The 20,245-nt window shown below is 48.8% G+C and overlaps 1 protein-coding gene across 4 annotated transcripts in view; it reads left to right on the forward strand.

The window, feature by feature from the left end:
* Positions 1-20,245, forward strand: part of ANK1 (ankyrin 1) — a 1,318,767-nt gene that overhangs the window by 1,195,094 nt on the left and 103,428 nt on the right. For 3 of the 4 annotated variants that reach the window (XM_078666235.1, XM_078666236.1, XM_078666234.1), the window contains one exon: positions 20,080-20,163. In XM_078666235.1, the coding sequence (XP_078522361.1) occupies positions 20,080-20,163 (84 nt within the window). Of the gene's footprint in view, positions 1-14,644; positions 15,216-20,079; positions 20,164-20,245 lie in introns of those variants that run through there. The other variant, XM_078666237.1, reaches the window with a different exon arrangement.

A 20,245-nucleotide genomic window follows, 5' to 3' on the forward strand; every position in this document is an offset into this window, starting at 1 on the left:
ACAAGCAAGAACCTAGGAGGTCTATGAGCCAGGCAACTAGCTGGCTAAACTGACAAGTCTATCTTTGTAACAGTTGGTGCTGCAGTCACCATATAAAAATATATAAAGAGAAGAAAAAACAGATGTGTAAGTCACCAAAGAGTGATAATGTCAAAGACTCAATTAGAAACTGGTCAGACTGGATCCAGTACACATATTATTTGTGAATAACCATCCAAAAACCAAGTGATCAGTCCTATCATTTGGTCGTTCACACTGTGACCAGGCGGGTCCTTGGATCATCTAGACCTCATGCCACACAGTCATAGTGAGTACTGGATATGGTCTACAGTCAGAATTGGAACTACCAATTGTTGGTCTGATTATGATGGTTCATAAAGGTGATAAGAATACAGTGCAACACAACAGAAAAGTGGTGAATCTAAAATAGGGTGATATGTCTAAACAAAAACTTTAATAGGAACCAGGCACATCCCCTAATTAAAATAGGAACAGCGCAAACGACAGTATGGAACAATGACTGTCGCGAAACGGGCCAACATGTTTCTGCCTACCGGGCACTAAGTCCCTTGGCTTTCATCAGGGCCACTGCTCTCAAATAGTTGCTACTGTTAAAGTGTGTATGAAAACAATAATGGTGAAACAAGAAATTGAAAGTAGGAACGATACAACCTGTACCTACAGTTCATTACTCATCCTCCTAGTCAGTGGACGTTCAACATGATCTAGAAAGACACATATATTATACTCTTATTGATAAGTCATGCACACGTGCTCTCTACTTCTCTTTTAACTATAAAAAGTAATTCAAAAACCATTTTAAATATTACTTGCTCACCCAGCATGACAGGGGACTGTACCTCACCTCACCTGGACCGTGCTCAGGTATACGATGCCCCGCACTGTGAAACAGATAGATGTGAACAGGAAAAGATATCAAAACTCAATCATACATATAGAGTCTAAGATTATCTAATTGTATGCCCTATTCACTATATCCCATCTATTTGAGAGCAGTGGCCCTGATGAAAGCCAAGGGACTTAGTGCCCGGTAGGTAGAAACATGTTGGCCTGTTTTGCGACAGTCATTGTTCCATACTGTTGTTTGCGCTGTTCCGATTTTAATTAGGGGATGTGCCTGGTTCCTATTAAAGTTTTTGTTTAGACATATCACCCTATTTTAGATTCACCACTTTGCTGTTGTGTTGCACTGTATTCTTATCACCTTTATGAACCATCATAATCAGACCAACAATTGGTAGTTCCAATTCTGACTGTAGACCATATCCAGTACTCACTATGACTGTGTGGCATGAGGTCTAGATGATCCAAGGACCCGCCTGGTCACAGTGTGAACGACCAAATGATAGGACTGATCACTTGGTTTTTTGATGGTTATTCACAAATAATATGTGTACTGGATCCAGTCTGACCAGTTTCTAATTGAGTCTTTGACATTATCACTCTTTGGTGACTTACACATCTGTTTTTTCTTCTCTTTATATATTTTTATATGGTGACTGCAGCACCAACTGTTACAAAGATAGACTTGTCAGTTTAGCCAGCTAGTTGCCTGGCTCATAGACCTCCTAGGTTCTTGCTTGTTATCTATGTGTTGTTACTGGGGAAGTGAACCAGTGGTAGGTCTCTAAAAATCCTTTCCCTTTGACCCTATTCTCCTGGTTTGTTTTTTGATAAGTCCCTTACATCGGCCAGGTGGGTTTTTCAAATGGTCCAAAGAAGCTACTCCCTCCCTTTTGTGATAATCCCTCCATCCATACCACCATCTTATGAAAGGTTGGCGGAGGATCATGTATCCCTCCTCCGCAAGGAAGACACAGTTCTCTTGCCCAAGGCAGCCATAGACAGGGTGCTAACGCCAGAAGTAGACCGAGGTTGCTTCTCGCTACTTTCTGATCCCCAAAAAGGACGGAGGCCTTCGTTATATCCTAGACCTGCGGACCCTCAACTACTTCTTCAAGAAGAAGAAATTCAAAATGCTCACATTAGTTCAGGTCCTGTCTTTCCTGGACCAGGAGACTGGATGATAGCACTGGACTTGCAGGACGTCTATTTCCACATTCCCATCCTGGCAGCCCACCAGCATTAACTGTGGTTCATGGTGGACCTCAAGCACATTCAGTTCACCTGCTCCCTTTTGGCCTTATTAGCAACCCTTGGGTGTTCACCAAGGTGATGGCGGTGGTTGCAGCTCATTTGTGGAGATCAGTGGTGCCAGTCTTCCCCTATCTCGACAACTGGCTGTTGAAGGCGGGCTTGCCCCTGGCTGTCATGTCCCACCTCCAGACTATGGAAAACCTGCTGCACTCGCTGGGGTTCACTATCAACATGCTGAAGTCACACCTGACTCCCTCTCAGATGCTCCCTTTCATTGGAGCAGATCTGGACACAGTGCAGTTCAGGCTTATCCTCCCGAACGATGAGTCCAGGATATTCAGGTTATGATACCGATCTTTCAGTCTCTATCCTGGTTTTCGGTGAGGCAGACGCTGAGGCCGTTGGGACTCATGGCCTCCTGCATCCTGCTGGTAACTCATGCCCAATGGCATATGCAGGCTCTACAGTGGGGCCTGAAGTTTCAATGGGCGCAACATCAGGGAGAATCTTTCAGACATAGTTTAGATCTCAGAGGGAACTGTGAAAGATCAGCAGTGGTGGCTCATGAACTGCGATTGAGTCAGAGGCTGACCCCTCTCTCTTCCCCAACCAGATCTCACAGTAGTGACAGATGCGTCACTCCTGGGATTAGGCAGACATCTGTAGATCCGAGGGCTCTGGTCTCCATTGGAATCTGGGCACTGCCTCAATCTGCTGGAGCTCTGTGCAATCTGAAAGCCTTTCCACTCTCCAACAGGGGAAGGCTAGTCCTGGTGTTCACGGACAACACCTCCATGTGGTACTGAAACAAGCAGGGCGGGTGGGCTTGTGGACCCTTTGTCAAGATGCCCTGCATCTCTTAACATGGCTGGAACAGCAGGGCATATCCCTTGTAGTTCAACACCTGGCGGGCGCTTTGACTGGTTGTTGAAAGCTGGCTTGCTCCTGGAAGTCTTCAACCACTTTCAGACTACAACCTCCTGTCTTTGGGGGTCATAACAAACTTGTCCAAGTCACACCAGACTCATTCTGAGACACTCCCCTTTATCGGAGCCATTCTGGACACATTTTATTTTTGTGCCTTTCCTCTGGGAAAGAGAGTCCAGAATATTCAGACAATGCAGGTTCGGCATTTCAATAAGGTCGACTCTGAGGCTGCTGGTACTAATGGCCTCCTGCATCCTCGAAGTTGAGCAAGACAGGTGGCATAGGCGGGCTATACAGTGGGATCTGAAGTCCCAGTGGGCCCAATGTCAAGGGGGCTCTCTGACCACATTCAGATTTTAGAAAAGACTGCAAAGGATCTGCAGTGGTGATTGCTGAACTGCAATTGTGCCTGCAGTAGACCCCTCTCCCTTCCCCACCCAGAGCTGACAGTAGGGACCAATGCATCTCTTCTGGGCTGGGGCGGCCATCTGGGAGAAGTAGAGATCACAGGCTTTTGGTCTTGGGCAGAGTTCCAGTCCATATCAGCCCTCTAGAGATAAGGGCCATCTGCTTGGCACTAAAAGCCTTTCTTTTATCCATCAAGGGGAGGCTGGTTCAGGTGCTTACAGACAACACCACTAACATGTGGTACTTCAACAAACAGTGTGGGGTAGGGTCACGGATGCTGTGCCAGAAGGCCTTGCACCTTTAGAAGTGGCTGGACCGCCGCTTCCAGAGGAATTTACTGGTCATAAACCACCTGACCGGATTTTTGGATGCCAGGGCAGTCGAGCTCAGCCATCACCACCTAGCATATCAAGTGTAGCAGTTGCACTTGGAGGTGGTGAGATGTCTCTTCCGTGAATAGGGAGAACTTTGTCTAGATCTGTTTGCCACAGCTGAGAACCTGCAATGTCAGCAATTCTGTGTGTTGGAGTTTCCAAGGCATCTTCCACTCAGAGTTGAATTCCATCCCACATAGACTTCAGGACTCGTGTATGCCTTCCCACCAATATCACTCCTGCCCCGAGTTCTCAGGAAGATCAGGAATGACCTCACGCAAGTGATCCTAGTGGTTCCTGATTTGGCACTGGGAGTTTGGTATCCAAAGCTCCTTGGCTGGAGCATCTGTCCTCTGATCAGGCTGCCCCTCTGGGAAGATCTGCTGTTACAGCAACAGGGCAGGTTTCTGCACTGAGCCTTCACAACCTCACATCGTCATGCTTGGAGATTGAGCTGCGAAAGCTGAACATCTTCGACCTTTCTTCAGAGGTGGTTAGTGTCATATTGTTAACCAGGCATCCTTCGATTAAAACTGTATAAGCCTGTTGTTGGAACAAATTTGTGGTTTGGTGTGGCGCATGCAAATTGATCCACTCTAGGCCAAATTAACTGACATTCTCTTGTATGTTTGGTCTCTTGCTCAGCAAGGTTTTGCTTTGGTCGTGGTCAAAGGTTATCTTTCAGTGCATGGGACTTCTGGCGGTTTCCAGATCAGCCCCAAGTTGTGATGCAATTTTTGAAAGGGCTTCAACACGTTTCCCCCTTTCTCCTTTTGTAATGCCCCAATGTGGGACCTTAATGTGGTCCTTAATTACTTGATGTGCACTCTGTTTGAACCACTACTGCTGCCCCTTACGGCTCCTGCTATCAAGACTGTATTCCTCATCCTGATTAGCTCTGCACTGTGGGTCAGTGAGCTTCAGGCTGTTTGTGTAATCCACCATACCACCTTCTTCCCAAACTGGTTCTGCGGACTCGGGCATCTTTTCTGCCAAAATTTGTGATGCCATTCCACATCAGTCAAACCATCACCCAGCTGGCGTTCTATGGTCTGTCTCATAGCAGGAGAGACTCCATTGTTTGGACACACAGAGAGTGCTGAGCTTCTACATAGATCGTACCAAAGACCACCAGGTGGACGATCAGCTCTTTGTGAGGTTTGCTGGGTCAAAAAAAGGCAAAGCTGTGCAGAAGAGAACCCTTTTCCTTCTAGATCGTGCTTTGTTTAAAGTACCTTTTTTTAATCTTCAACGACAATTTAGAGTTTGAGATTTTGTTTTTTGTATGAAACAATACAGGTACAAGATATGGGTTGACATTTCGGCAGTAATACTTGCCTTGCATACATCAACAATACATAAGAAAGAGCATATGGTAGTTATACGAATGAGGCAAAGTGCGACCAGTAGGGGGGCAGCATGTGGCATAGTAAGCTCCTATAGGTGAGTTTACATTACTTGTTTGGCTCAGGATCATAGGGCCCTGGAGCCCATAGTAGTGCTTGTGGTGTTGTCAGTGTGGGGTCTAGGTCATCTGTTGCCGAGGAGAGGGGAATTTGGCAATGGGGTTATTGGCAATGGCGAGCGACGGGTAGTGTGGTGATGGGAGAGGATAATGTGAGCTAGGGTTTTAACTCTGCCTTACTCAGGTCACTCTGGCCCGCTCCTAGCTCCCTCCTGACTCTTAGTAAAGATATAGTAGCATGCACGTTATCCCTCAAGTGGCCCCTTGGACCTTGGAACATCGCAACTAGGCAGCCTGGCACCTTGCCCTCTGTGAATGTTAGTTATGTGTTGCCTCGAGGCACTGTAACTGGCGCTTCTACCTCATCTGTGGCGGCTGAGTGGTCAGTGTCTGGGTGTCGGTCAGTTTGGAAGTCCTGCAGTAGGCGGCAATCAGAATTTTGTGCAATCCCAGGGTGTCCTTCCTATGCAGTGCAGCGACCGAAGAAATCGGCTGAGACCTGCTACCCAGTCATCGTTTGGTCTCCGGGCCACTACTCTGCGAGTGATGGTTGCCACTGTGTCACCTGTTGAGTCCCCAAGCGCAATCGGCCCATATCCACACACTCTGTGCTAATTGTCAAGAAGAGGTCACTTCTGGCTGGCTCACCCTCGAGGGTATCCCTCCGTTAGTGCATCAAGTAGTTCCACTGGTGCACTCGTGTGTGTCTTCTGTTGCCGGGCACAGCACTGGGGTTGGTGCTTTAGTGGTGGCCCCCGTGATGACCACACCTTATCCACAGTTCCTCTAGTGTTGTTGCACAGAGGGCACGGAGTGTAGCAGCATGAGCAGCCCGTGATGAGTGTCCCAATGATATGCCACTGATCCCGACGGATATTGCTGTGTCGTGGCTGGTTCTCCCAGCAAGAGGACGGAGTTGGCCTGTGTCTTAGGTAACCAACCTCATGCCCGACGGCAGCACAAGCAGGTGCTGATGGATTATCGCAGTGGTACAAGCAGTCCAGGGCAGACCAGCGACCTCAGTCCTCCAGGGGCGACTGCGTGGACGGCTGTCGATCAAATCGGGGAGTGCCCCCCATGTCAGAGGATAGAAGCAACTGGGGTCGGAGAATGTGCAGGTAGGTGCAGTGCCAGTGTGTCCAGTTTAGGGCGGCACGGTGGGCCTGAGGGTGAATGCAAAGGGGAGATGGGTCCAGGCAGATAGAGCTGTCCGGGGGGAGGTGTGAGCTGCTTGGTTGAGCCGGCCTGTGCGGAGGCACGCAGATTCCACTAGCACCTCACACTGTCTGCCTATTTCCCTTGTTTCTTCCGGTCCCACGGGGTCATTGGTGGGGATAGGTCAGGGAAGTGCAGTTCAGGCAGTCCCAGGCCCCATTGTTGAGGTCTCAGCAAGAATTTGTGCAGCATGCAGCTTGCTGCCAGCCTTGAGGTCCACTCGGCGAGGAACCGGCAGCCAGACTGGTATTCATCTGGACATTGCTCCAAATTCGCAGCGGATCGGCTTAATCTCGACCGCCACGCTTGAAATCCCAAAATTCTGAAGCGGCCACCTCGTATCTCCCAATTGCGGCTCGAGTTCATCTAAACCGGCCGTCCTCACAACGGAAGCTGTCGCTTGAAGAATGGCTCACATGGGCGCCTAAAAGATCGCGTTTTTCGCGTCCCCAACATTCCCTCCACTCGGGAGCTCAACGCAGCCCCTGGTGCACTAATTACGACTCTCAACGCTTGGTGGCCACGAGCCAACACCAAGGCGCATTTTTTCTGTACCAGGCAAACATTATGTTAAGTCCTGATGATGATCCCCTTTAATTAGAGCCCGGGATCGAAACGTCGACCTTTCATAGTAGACGTACTTTTGATTATTGATATTAATGTATGTATGTTCTGCTCTGGGAAACACTGGTAATCTCTGATTCTGACAGTGCCCAGTTTGCTCACTCCTCTTTTGCCTGAAGCACTTGTCCTTACCCTTTTTCCTTTCTACCTGATCTTCTCATTTTCTAGTACGGCGCAGGATTGTGCCTTACAGCAAAACCTCCTTTTGCTGCAAAAATGTATTTTAAAATTATAAACACTTGAATCAATCATAATAAAAATTCCTTGTCCGGCTGGGCATGGAAAGTTAATAGCAGCCTATTGTGGTCTATATAATACAAGTGCATTATCCCTCTAAACTTTGGACCTCTGTTGCATATAATAACTAATACCCTCGGTCCACAGTTACCTATTGGGTCCCCCTTGTTTTTTACAAAGCCTTGAGGTCCAAGCACAATCTGGTCCCTCCAGCCTCACTGCCACAGCACGGCGGGGCAGCCACTCAGCAGCACCACCGCTCCCAGCCCTAGTGGCGCAGACTAAGGGCAGTGGAGACACTCAGCCACTCAGTGACTCCTCTCCTTGGTGCAGCCAGCTATGAGGTCCCAGCGCCCCTGGTTAGTGCTACAGCCGCTGAAACCTGTGAACCGCTCCACAAGTGGGCTTGGGGCTCAGTCAGGTTTTCACTGCAGAAACGTCTTTCTGTGCGCAGTAAGTAAAAGCACCGATGGCAAACAGCAGTGTAAGGTCTCTCTAACTGTTTTAGATAATGGATGGCATTGTTGGGCCAGGATTTGTCGGATAAAGTGTGCTGAGACTCTCTAGAGTTCGTCCGCCATCTTAGCTTGCTAGCCACAACTCATCCCCTTAGAGTTTGAGACTCTGTTGTACAAATAGTACCAATGATGGACAGTACTCCAAGAGGCAGACACAATCGCAATGGACCGCACACCGCTAGCCCCTCCTCCGGATCGCCCCTAGGGACTCTGGTACATGGAGTTCTTGAGTGGTTCACCCCAGTGGGTGCAAGTAGGTACTTGTTGAACTGATGATCTCTAGACCCGATACATGTCCCGGGTTTTTGGATATCGCCCGAGACATGGCTCGGGTTTCGGGATAACTTCCCTCATCAGTAGAGAAAATAGTTAGGGGTGGAAGAGAAGGCCGCCAAGCAACCGTCAAAGGCCTCGATGCCCGAACCGGCACGCAGGTGCGTCGTCCAGGAGCCCGTCGGCTCAAAGCTCAAGGGAGCCAATTTGTAGACACAATCGCAATGGACCGCACACCGCTAGCCCCTCCTCCGGATCGCCCCTAGGGACTCTGGTACATGGAGTTCTTGAGTGGTTCACCCCAGTGGGTGCAAGTAGGTACTTGTTGAACTGATGATCTCTAGACCCGATACATGTCCCGGGTTTTTGGATATCGCCCGAGACATGGCTCGGGTTTCGGGATAACTTCCCTCATCAGTAGAGAAAATAGTTAGGGGTGGAAGAGAAGGCCGCCAAGCAACCGTCAAAGGCCTTGATGCCCGAACCGGCACGCAGGTGCGTCGTCCAGGAGCCCGTCGGCTCACAGCTCAAGGGAGCCAATTTGTAGACACAATCGCAATGGACCGCACACCGCTAGCCCCTCCTCCGGATCGCCCCTAGGGACTCTGGTACATGGAGTTCTTGAGTGGTTCACCCCAGTGGGTGCAAGTAGGTACTTGTTGAACTGATGATTTAGAGATTCATCAGTCCAACAAGTACCGACTTGCACCCACCTGGATGATCCACTAAAGAACTACAAGTACCAGAGTCCCGAGGGGCGATCCGGAGGAGGGGCTAGCGGTGTGCGCTCCATTGATGACTAAGTACTCCAAGAGGCATCAGCAGCGTTACTTCAACTTCAGGTAACATGCAACAACATTCATCCATAACAATGGACTTCTGGGCAAAAATAATCACTGATGGTATTTATCCGTCTGCTTCACCCGAATGAGGCCTCATTCGGGTGAAGCAGACGTTCCATAGTGGCATGCGCACCTATTGAAGTGCCCTACAGGGCTTAATGGCCTGACTTGTCCTCGTCAACACTACCCCATTTGGGGATTACTGTTGCTTGTTATTTCCAGTTCAGTAGTGGTAACCGGGACCACAAGGAAAGACACTGCCTGTGACACATACGGACAGTTAATATTTTGGAAGCTCATTTTCGCTGACCATTTGAATTACACTTTGTGACTCTGCATATTTGGAGATTATTTTTGCCCTGAAGAAGTCCATTGTTATGGACGAAACGCGTTGGCTATCTTCATCACATATGTGTGATACTTTTTAAGAAAAAGAAAATAAATATAAGAATCTCACAAAGCTTACTTGTTTCATTGGGGTGTTTCTCTCCTCTTATTATTTGATATGCTGTACTGCTACGTTTCTCGCTTGCTATTTGAAACCTTTTTGTATATGCACCTTGGCAGCAGGTGTTTGTGGTGTGTGCACACACTTTAACCCCTTCGCCGCAGCACGATTTCTGCCGTAGTGTGTGTGTGTGTGTGGGGGGGGGTCCTGTCTCTGTTTTTATGATTCTTAACATGCAACTACATACTTAGTAGCGGCAAAATGGATGGCGTTTATAAGGTTGAATTTACATTGATGTAAAAAATGCGTTTCTAGGAGAATATTGTTAAAGGGTGGTTTGGTCTTTCTTTCTCTTATTTTAACGGTGGCCACCGCTCGCCACTTAAATCTTTGTCATTTAAACTTGTGTTTTTTCATATTCCTGGCCTACCCTGGACCCCAAGCCCTTATCCTTTGGATACTTGTTATTCCTTTTTGCGATCCCATAGATGTGTATAAGTACGGACCTTTTGCGACTGTTCCTCCAAACTGTCATTATTGGATTACCAAACCTTAAAAAAAGAATCTTACTTTAGTTTTCTTTGGACGTTTTGGGGTTTTGTCGGGGGGGAGGAGGGGGGTTCTCTGGTTAAAAAGTGCTCTAAAACAAAATCAGGGGGATGTGAAAGAATGCAAGAACTCGGATTAACGCCGCACATGACAGCACCACTAAACGGTAAGCATGTCACGTTTGTGCACTTTGTAGGGTCGGGCCTAAGGCCCTCATGCTGGAAAATGACTGGACGCAGGACACACTGCTTGCTCGGTGCAACTGGCCCAGAGCACGTGCGCTCGGCCTCTTTTATTGGTACTGTGTCACATGACCAGTGACATCAGTGGTGGGTGGGTGTTAAGTGTAAATACAGAGTTAGCACTAGAATGCTAACAGATTCTAGGGCACTACATCCCTTCCCAAATTGGTTAAAAATTAAACCAACCGGAAAAAGTCCAAAACCTGTGGGGGAAGGAAAACACAGAAAATAACATTGGACTTGGGCTTTCAAAATGAGTCTCTTTGGCTGCTTGCAAGCCGCAGGCAGTATAGTTCTTGCGTTCAGGACTAATAGTTCTCGGTGGCACGGTTCACAGTTGTTCGGCGGGTTCACTCTTTGTCGGTGCTGTCTGTCCGGTGTTCTCAGTTCTTCCTTTGCTTCGCTCTGTAGGTGATGAGAGATAGATGGATGACATGGGTATCAACAGTCATCTGGTTTTGTTCTCTCTTCTGGCTTTGTGATGTTTCCGGGCAGGCTTTAGTGTTGACTATTGGCAGGTGAATAGAGTAGGTGCAAACATCCCTCTCACTAGGATGTCCCTCTCGCCGGTTTTCTTCTGCCACAAGATGTCCGGGAGGACCTCTTTGCCAGGTTTCCACTGGACTGGTGTTTTTGGTCGCGTTGCTCTACCATAGCCTTCGGGCCGTGAGCAGGGCGCTCCACGAGCCTCACCGTCGTGTCCTAGTTCCACCTGAAGGTTGGGTTGTCGACTCTCTTTATTGCTCTCGAGGCTTTCATCCTTTTGGGTCCTGCAGACGTGCTTCTGTAGATCTGTCTCCCGTGTGGGACTTGCTGCCACCAGAGTTCCTTGAGGCCTCTTCTTGGGTTGCCACGGGTCGGTGTGGAGTGGTCAGTTCATCAGCTGGATGTGTGAGCACTCTCGCCATTCGATCTTCCGCCAACCCCAGAGGTAGATGTCTTCAACAGTCTATCTTGCTCCCTTCTGCGTTCGCCATGTGGATGGATGACTCGTAGGTGGTTGTCTTTGGTCTGCTCTGCCGGTGCTCTTACCAGGCTTGTTCTCCATTGCACTCCGGTGTTCCAGTGCCTGTCACCTTTCTTCTTTTCTTAGTGGCGGTGGCCACTCTGTTCTTTCTTCATTCTTCTTAGCTTGACAGTCGTGCCACTCTGATTACGTCTTCCTTCTTTTCTTCTTAGTGGCAGTGGCCACTCTGTTCTTTCTCCTTTCTTCTTGCAGTGACTGGGTGTCACTCTGACTTCTCTTCTCTTCCTTTCTTCGGTGGCGGCGTGCCGCTCCGATCTTTCTTCTTCTCTTCTCGTCTTTTCGCAACATACCCTGTTCCCCTTTTCTTCATCTTTTCAGGCCAGGCTTCCCCATGCAGCGCGCGCACTCTGCACGTGTCTTCCTGGTCTTGTCCTAGTCCTAGGACACTATCTTCTTATTACTCGCTTCCCAGGGTTAGCGTCGCGACCTTCACACCTTCTTCCTGTTGCTTTCGTTAATTTGTGTGGTTGAAGTTCGTGGGTCTAGGTCCTCGGACCGTGCCTTGTCTGAACTTCTTGGACGTCGTGCTGGTCCCTTCTGCCGAGGTCTGGCAGGTAGGATTTGTGGTGCTGAGCTTGTTGGACCTCGTGCTGGTCCCTTCTGCCGATGTCCGGCAGGTAGGCTTCTTGGTGCGACTATCTGGCTGGTCGACTTCGTGCTTTGTGACCAGGCTGAGTGGTCAGGTAGCTTCTGTGTTGAATCTTCAATGCTGCGGGTTGTCAGCGCAACCATTTTCTTTTCATCGCAGTTGAGTTGCTTTGGTGCGCATCTGGGTGTGCTCTTCATGTCTTCACTTGTGACTTGCTGCTTTGGGCTAGTGCTGTCCGCACTGCTGCGCATTTGCGTCATGCGCTGTCGCACTTCTTGGTGCTGGGTTCTAGAACCATCGTTGGTTCGTGTGGGGTGTTCTTACTTTCGCCATTCTGCTGCAGCGATGGCCTGTGGCCACTAGGCATCGCTGTCTCCTCTTCTGGCGTGGCGTAGATGCTTCTGGAGGGTTGCGTCACCACTCCGTTGACGTTCTTCTGGTCTTGCTTCTTCTGTTTGGTGCTAGTTGCGATTCTTGTGATCTTCTTCTTGTGGGCGCCCTTGTCGCGCGTGTTCTCTTGAATATCTTGTGAGGAGTCGCTGCACTCCTGGCGCGCTTCTGGGGTTTCTGGCGCTTTCCTGGGGTCGTCTTCACGCTCTTTTGTGCTTCTGGCGCGCGGCTGCGCATTTACCTTTTCTCTTCCTCGGCGGTGTGATGGCTTGTGGATTTCTTTGGACGTGACGGCGGGCAGGTTGGTGCCCTTCGTAGTCTTTTGCTGCAAACCTTCTTTGTGCTTTGTGGCGCGCTCCTCTCTTCTTGCGAGTAGCCACCTGCCAGCAGGTGGTCCTCTATCAGTCTCTGTGCGTCACTTGTGTGGATTCTTCTGTTGGTTGAGCTGTGGGTGCTTTCCTCGTCGAGCTTTATGCTCTCTGGTTCCTGGGGTGATCAGTTTGCTCTCACCTTTGCTTCCTGTGGCTTTGGGAGTGGTGCATTTTGCAGGCAGTCTCACTGGGCACCCTCCTCCTGCCTTATCCTTGACTGGGTATCCTTGACTGTTATCTCGCAGTCACACCTGTTGCTTCTCTGGTGTGGGGCATCATTATGGGTCCTGGGCATTCGTGGTTGTGTTCTCAGTATTGCTGCACTTTATTGTACATCGTGGGTGCAGTTCCGCATTTTGGCCACTAGATGGCGGGGCATCTCGTGGGCAGGCACCAGCAGACTTTCCCTACGTTGCAGCCGGTGCTGGGTTTCAGTGGCAGTTAGGAGAATGGGGCCCGGGACCACAGTGAGTACTTTCACTGCGTTTTTTCATTTTGCAGGCCTGGGTGTACTCGCTCTCCTTTGCAGGAAATAGCTCTTGTGGGGAGAGGAGCTGGAGGGCAGCCAGAGGCAGTCGCGGTGGTTAGCCTCGTTATCACCGGCTTCTAACTTTCGATGTTGTGTTGCGCGATGAACAGGCACTGGGGGCTCATTCAAAAGAGTCAGCACAGGTTGGATGCCATCCTTATTTCCTTGCGCCCCGCCGCTGCAGCTTCAGTCTTCACATGCTGCGCTGGGGGCCGAAATGTAGGCGTTATTACTGGGGCCGGTCTGTTCTGTTTTTTTTTTAGGCGGTCTTCTTCTCGATCTCCCCGCCCGCAGCAGCCTCTCATTTCACACGCTGCGGGGGCGGGGGAGAGGTCAACGCGGCTCCCGGAGATTTCTTTTCTCCTTACGGGCAGTGTCCACAGTCTTCGCGGGTGGGCTCCGCTTTCAGTTCCTGCGACGCTGGGGCAGTCGCATTGATGCAGGTGGGCACCCGCATCAACCCTTCGGCGCCCGGCAGCTCTCCTCACGCTGCGGGCGCTCTAAGCTAATGTTATTCACCCCGCCGCCGCAGTTCACACGCGCGGCGGGGACGCTGTAGGCAAGCCGCGGGTGGGCTCCGTGAGCCTTGCTTTTTATTACGGGGCAGTTGCGGTGTCGCTGCAGGCAGGCCGCGGGTGGGCTTCGTGAGCCTTGTCTTAATTACGGGGGCCAATATTGAGCGCCGCTCGCATTTCAGGGGGCACATTAAATGTTCATAGTTTATGGCGGGTGGGCTCCGCTTTTGGTGCTTCACAGACTGGGGCTCACCTTCGGCCGACGGGCCTGTTCTTCTGCGGGTGGGCACCGCGATGGCTCCTTCGTCTTTCTCAGGGCACCGCCTCGGCAGGGCGGACCACAGCAGGCTGGAGAGGTGCGGGTGGGCTCCGGTCACCTCTTTCCTTTTCTTTAGGCCCGGGGCTCGACACACGCCTCGTGGGCCTCTCGGCGGCCGGCTTCCTTCTCAGGGGGTGTGCCTTTGCAGCAGGCAGCTCTCTCTTCCCCTTTTCCTTCGAAATGTTCTATGGAGCTGTGGCACGCTGGGCACGGCTCCGCCCTCGTCGCCATTGTAGGGTCGGGCCTAAGGCCCTCATGCTGGAAAATGACTGGACGCAGGACACACTGCTTGCTCGGTGCAACTGGCCCAGAGCACGTGCGCTCGGCCTCGTTTATTGGTACTGTGTCACATGACCAGTGACATCAGTGGTGGGTGGGTGTTAAGTGTAAATACAGAGTTAGCACTAGAATGCTAACAGATTCTAGGGCACTACACACTTCACACGCCGACCTACTTTGAGGGGCGCTGACCTGTCGATAAAGTATTTTCCACTCTCTGCAGTAGGCCGAGCTGGCAGCGGTCGCGCGGGAATCTGATTGAAAACTCAGATGCGTCCTGCGCCACAGATTAGAGGGCAGTTGCAGCTCTCTCTCTCCTGAAAACAACACAGCCGGCGATTCTGGAAGAAAGGCTGCAGGCTTCGCTCTCTTCCAAGGGGCTGCTGTGCCCCCGGAGGCTCTGCTCCTGGCCATTCTCGCGGTTGGTGGATAATGGGGGAGGAGCAGGTGTCCATGGCAGAGGCCGCGTGACGGACACTTTGACGCGAGGCAGCTGCTGTTCAAGGCTAAAGTTACAGCTGCCCGGGACGCGGGCGTCGAGAGCCGTCCCACCGTCGGAGCCGCTGCCGGGCTTGGATTACCTTCTTAGCACCCAGCCTCGGGAGCCGCAGACAGGCTGAGCGGACGGGGCCGGTGCTTCTGTCGAGTCTGGAGCTCGCGCCCGGGCGTCAGAGAGGGATGCGGGGTGACCTGCGCGCGTGAACAGGGGACCGCGACCCCCAAGGAGCGTCGACAGCATGCTGGGCTTCCTCACCGAGCTGCTGGTCAGCCTGGTCCTGCTGGGCTTCTTCCTGGTCAGCTGCCAGAATGTGCTGCACATCATCAAGGGCTCGGTGCGCTTCGTGCTCAAGCACGTGCACCAGGAGCTTGACAAGGAGCTGGGCGAGAGCGAGGGCGCCACCGACGACGAGGACACCATGACGACGAGGGTGGTGCGGCGCCGGGTCATTGTCAAGGTACGGAGGCAGGCGGGATCCGCGGCTGGGCGAGAGCCGAGACTCCAAGAATGAAGATACCCCGGCCCTCTGACAAGATGAGTCAAGAGTGTGGGAAGAGGGCAGGAATAACAAACCACCATAACAACAGTGGGGAAGGAAGTGCAGTGGAAAGGTTTGGAGAGATCGGGGTGTGTGCAAAGTTGTTAGACTGCGGAGGCCGAATATGGGGGTACCATGGCAATTTAAGTTTTGTGTCACAGGGTACATATTCACAGTATTAAGGAGTAAATCAGGTGGGCCAGTGAGCAGTGGGCAGGATGAAGAACACATGACTGTCAGGCCTGTAAAGTGATGGGCGGCTGTCCAGAGATCAGATGGCGGCGTGCTTAGCAGAAAGCACACACTGATACTCAGTGATGACTTGAGGCTGGGGCTTCATTCCATGGTCTGCATCAGCCTACAGAAATCGGAGCGCAGTGAACTGTAATTGGATAATGAGGTTGGGAGCACACTGAGGTCAACTTGAAGACGATGGCAGCATGGCACAGTGTTACTGTCAAGGAGGGCAGGTCATGAGACTGGACCAGAGCAGTGTGAGGACTCAATGACAGCTTTATGGTGATGAAGGTTGGGCAGTGCAGAGACTTTGCCAAATTATAGAGGGGTCACCAGAGAAAGGAGCAGAAATGACACAGTAACCTACAGGCCTCCATAACAAGAGTCCTGCAATCCAACCTCACTATACAGCGCCAAGAAACCTGTTGGTGTATGTGCGCTATACAAATACCCATGGAACATAACATAACATTATGTTCCTCTTACACAATTTTTGGTAACATGCGAAAGCCATGATTAGAACCCTGGTCTACTGATTTCCAAAAGTAAAATGGGTGCATTTGAATGTGGCAATTCTAAAAGCTCTTTCTTCACATGGGAGGTAGGATGAATGCTACTTGATTATTTACCACTCTTCATTTATAGAAAAATGTCCCTTTAACATTTAGCAGAATAGATATTTAAGAAGAAAAAGAAAAAAGAAACAAAATATTTACACAGTCATTACTCGGTGTTTATGAAAATCAGGACCATCTTACTGGAGAGAGGCAGCTTCGGCTGAAAGTATGGACAGATATATGACAGGCTTGATATGGAGAGGCTGGGTCTAAGGCTGGGCACCACTCCATACAAGCCCCCTGCATATATTTGATTGAGGCATTCTGTTTTATATGATATATACATACAGACCTACTGGCAGCAGAGGATGGAAAGGAACAGACGCTTTTGTATATTTCTGAGGTGGATCATCGTTAGGGTACCATGCTCAAAATACTACACTTCCCTCTCCCTGATAGCTTAAATATTCAGCTCCTGTATCCAGAATGAAGTCTCTTGTGGAAGTGTTTTAAACAAACGTGAATCACAAAAAATGTTATTTGCTAAATTTGGGACACAATAAAAGTGTTTCATCCAGTTTGGGACCTTCGGAATCACATGCAACCAAAATAAGCATTTTCGAGTAACATGCAACCAAAATGTTCCCATTGACTGGAATGTATGAAAACTCCTATCCACTGTAGCGATGATGAACATGTTTCTGAAGTTTCTTTACTACAGCTCTGTCCTTCCTTTCTCCCATGTAAAAGCCAATGCCTAGGAAATCTGTTCTTGTGCCAATCGGAGTCTAAAAGAGTTTATTGACAAAAATGAATCAGTGAGACACAGGTTCAAACAACCAGATACTCCCTCATCATTGGTATTAGGAGCAAATGTGTTCTTTTGCAAACACAAGTTGCTAGTAAACATTACTTATTGAAAGCAACACAATGCAAGCAGGGTCCTAGACAGAGATCATGTGAACAAGAAAGAATGGCCTTCAGATAGTACCAGAATATAATCAGTTTCAGTTGAGTAAGCTCTTCTCGGGTTTTCACACCTCAAGAGCCTAGATGCAAAACCAGCTCATTTACTCAGACAGGCACTTCCGGGGAGCAATCGTAGCTTGCAGAAGAAAATAGGACTGAAGGTGGCTTCAGGTACACTAAATGCGAGTAAATACCATTTACATTTCCACACCGGCCACTTAGAGCACTTGTATACCCTTCATGAATGACCACTGAAGCACATCAATACAGTATCAATCTCATAAATGCACTGATTATGAATGATATGTTTTCACCCAGGAGTGTCAGGCACAGAATAAATCAACTGATGACTTTGCCACGATGTTGAGAAAGCTGATTGGACATTTTAACTTAAAAAAAATTAACATTTTAGGAAGCAGGATGCATGCTAATTATTAACGATTGTTAGACCACTGAGTTCAGAAAGAAAGAACTGAAGATTCAATATTAATACACATTGCCTGAGCAAAGGCCAGGGCCAACTCCCACAGTGCCAGCATGGAAGTAAGAAAGACAAATCACAGGTTGTATAGTGAGGGTCTAGCCAACAAAAAATACATTGTAATGATAAACATGCCTTGCCATAGAGTGGTTAAATCTACTACAGGTGTGAATTATTCCTTCCCCACCCTGGACTGTGTCCAACCATAAGACACACTTGACCTATTAGCCATAAGGCTATCCTTTTGTTGAAGTCTGTGAGCATCTGTGCTGTCCATAAGGCACCCAAGAGCCTGTGTTTGAAGCACAGACATTAACAATACTCTGATGATTACTCTTCCCAGAGTATGACCATGAACACCTGTACCTTATCCATCTTCAAAAACTTATAACGCAATATAAATTTGATAGAAAATACTCTTTCACTTTGGAAATCCGCAATTATGCAACCTTCTTTGTACTGGACACCAAACTACGTGCAATATCATGTGCACTGAGAGTATAGCAGAATACAAGCAGAGGGGAGGCTGTTACGATAGGGCTGCCAGTGGGTGCAAACTTCTGTGTCTAGTGGGTTGTGTGTGTGCCAGGTTAACAGATACACATCCATAGCACTGAGAGAAAGCTTTAATATCCCCTGGGATGGCGTACCAGCTCCGCACCTCCTAAGCAGTGTCCCTACTCAGCACATGATGTCCGCACATGTAGTTCTGAAAACATTGAAGGCTAGTTTCCTAAATTATTAAAAGATCTGGGGAAGTTCGCTGGACATCAGGAAACATTGCACATGAATGAAGCACTACAGCTAGTGGCTTAGCCTCATTTCAGTGTGCAGACACACCTACAAGTTGGAGAAAAGCTAAAAAATCTCCTCAGCCAAGACATGACAGAAGCTTTCAATGACCACAGACCTTGGATGTCACTAATAGTAGCTGTACCTAAGAAAACACCCACCTGATAAGACTATTTGTGGATATGTGTATCCAGGGCATGGAAATTGAGGCTCAAGGGCATCCACATTAATAACAAGTTCATTGGAACCCAGGTTTTCCAACTTTGAATAATACAAATAATACTACAAAAAATATTAGAATAGAACTAGACCTGTAATTGAGATGCACAACAACATTCTCAACACACTTAAAGCTACTTAGATACCAACAAGTGAATTGTGGCATTTTTTCTAGCCGCTCAAAAATATATAGAAAAGCATCAGAAAGTTGTTCACTCCTGTGTTGAACTCAGAACCCTTTTCTAGTAGTTTTCCATTCCCGTACCAATTGTCTGTCCTTCCTATCCCAGCGCCAATAGAATGAAGGAAAGATGAGGAATGCTGGCGACACTCCAATCGCTGCCTGACTGCCCATGAAGGCACAAGGCAACAGTTAAACTTTCCCATAATGAGACCTACCTGTAACGTGAAAAGGCAAGCTACGCCCTAAATTATGGGAAGAGGTGTGTCGGATGAATGTTATAGCAAAATTACATCTCAGCTTCCGTTACGCAAACAGACGTTCTAACTTTTGACTTCCCTTTCACTCGGGTAAGAAGGCTGCTTTGTTATTATGTGTATCATACCTTTACTCAAATTGAAAAATGCTCCCTGGTCACTCTCATATGTTATGGAATTTTCTCGGGTAAGAAGGCTGCTTTGTTATTATGTGTATCATACCTTTACTCAAATTGAAAAATGCTCCCTGGTCACTCTCATATGTTATGGAATTTTCTGAAAGTAGTGCTATTCTGGGTAGAGGTACTTTATCACATAGACTCAATTCTTGTAAATAAACTTGACAGATCATAAACTATGTCAGAGCTGAATTGTGCTTCTTATATCACAGGTTATGCCTACTCTATGTTCTGTTGGTAGCTAAAAAAACGGATTATATAATTGTGGAAGTGGGAAAGAGTAGGGAGCAGTGGAGTTGGGGAATTAACAGATGTAATTCACAAAGAGAGGATAGGGGCTTTACCAATGCAGGTTAGAGATGACATTCCCGTCAGTGACATGCAGAGCAGAGAATCCCACTCACGAGGGACACACAGATGAGAGTTGTGCAGTGGGCAAGTGACAGAGTTGTACCAGGAAAGACTTCATTTTGGGATGATGGCACTATATTAGCAGCAGGACACCAAAGCATTTGAGAAATCTTCATCTAGGCATCTATCTGGGCATTGCATAAGGTGAAAGGGATGTGCCAGGTGTGCATTTTAGGTGAGATAGCTGTGCCTGGAGGTGGGTGGGTGATAGAGGGTGCCTTGTGCTCTACAAAGCTGTCCTGTGCATGCAATGCCCAGTGTTCATGACAGTGGTATAGACGAAAACTATGCCTTGTGAGGTTTTCACTGCAGCTGATGGCATGGGAGAGCAGGGTGAACTGTTTTTGGACAAATGCTTTCTGTCAAAAGAAATGAGATATTAAATGTGTTTCGATACTTTACAATTGGACGCCACCATATTGGCCACAGTTGCTTCTTGACAATTTGGCCATAGAACGAGCGAGTCTTCCCTATTTCCGACTCTCTCCTTCTCTCCACAGGGTAATGAAGTACAAGACATCCCCGGTGAGCAAGTGACTGAAGAACAGTTCACAGATGAGCAAGGAAACATCGTAACAAAGAAGGTAAGGGAACATCATGTAGTGTGGAAGGCTTTACACCCATTTTAGATTTTTGTATCTGTTTGCGCCACATGGCAACATAGTC

This window comes from Lissotriton helveticus, chromosome 11, assembly GCF_964261635.1.
Source record: "Lissotriton helveticus chromosome 11, aLisHel1.1, whole genome shotgun sequence".
Lineage (NCBI taxonomy): Eukaryota > Metazoa > Chordata > Amphibia > Caudata > Salamandridae > Lissotriton > Lissotriton helveticus.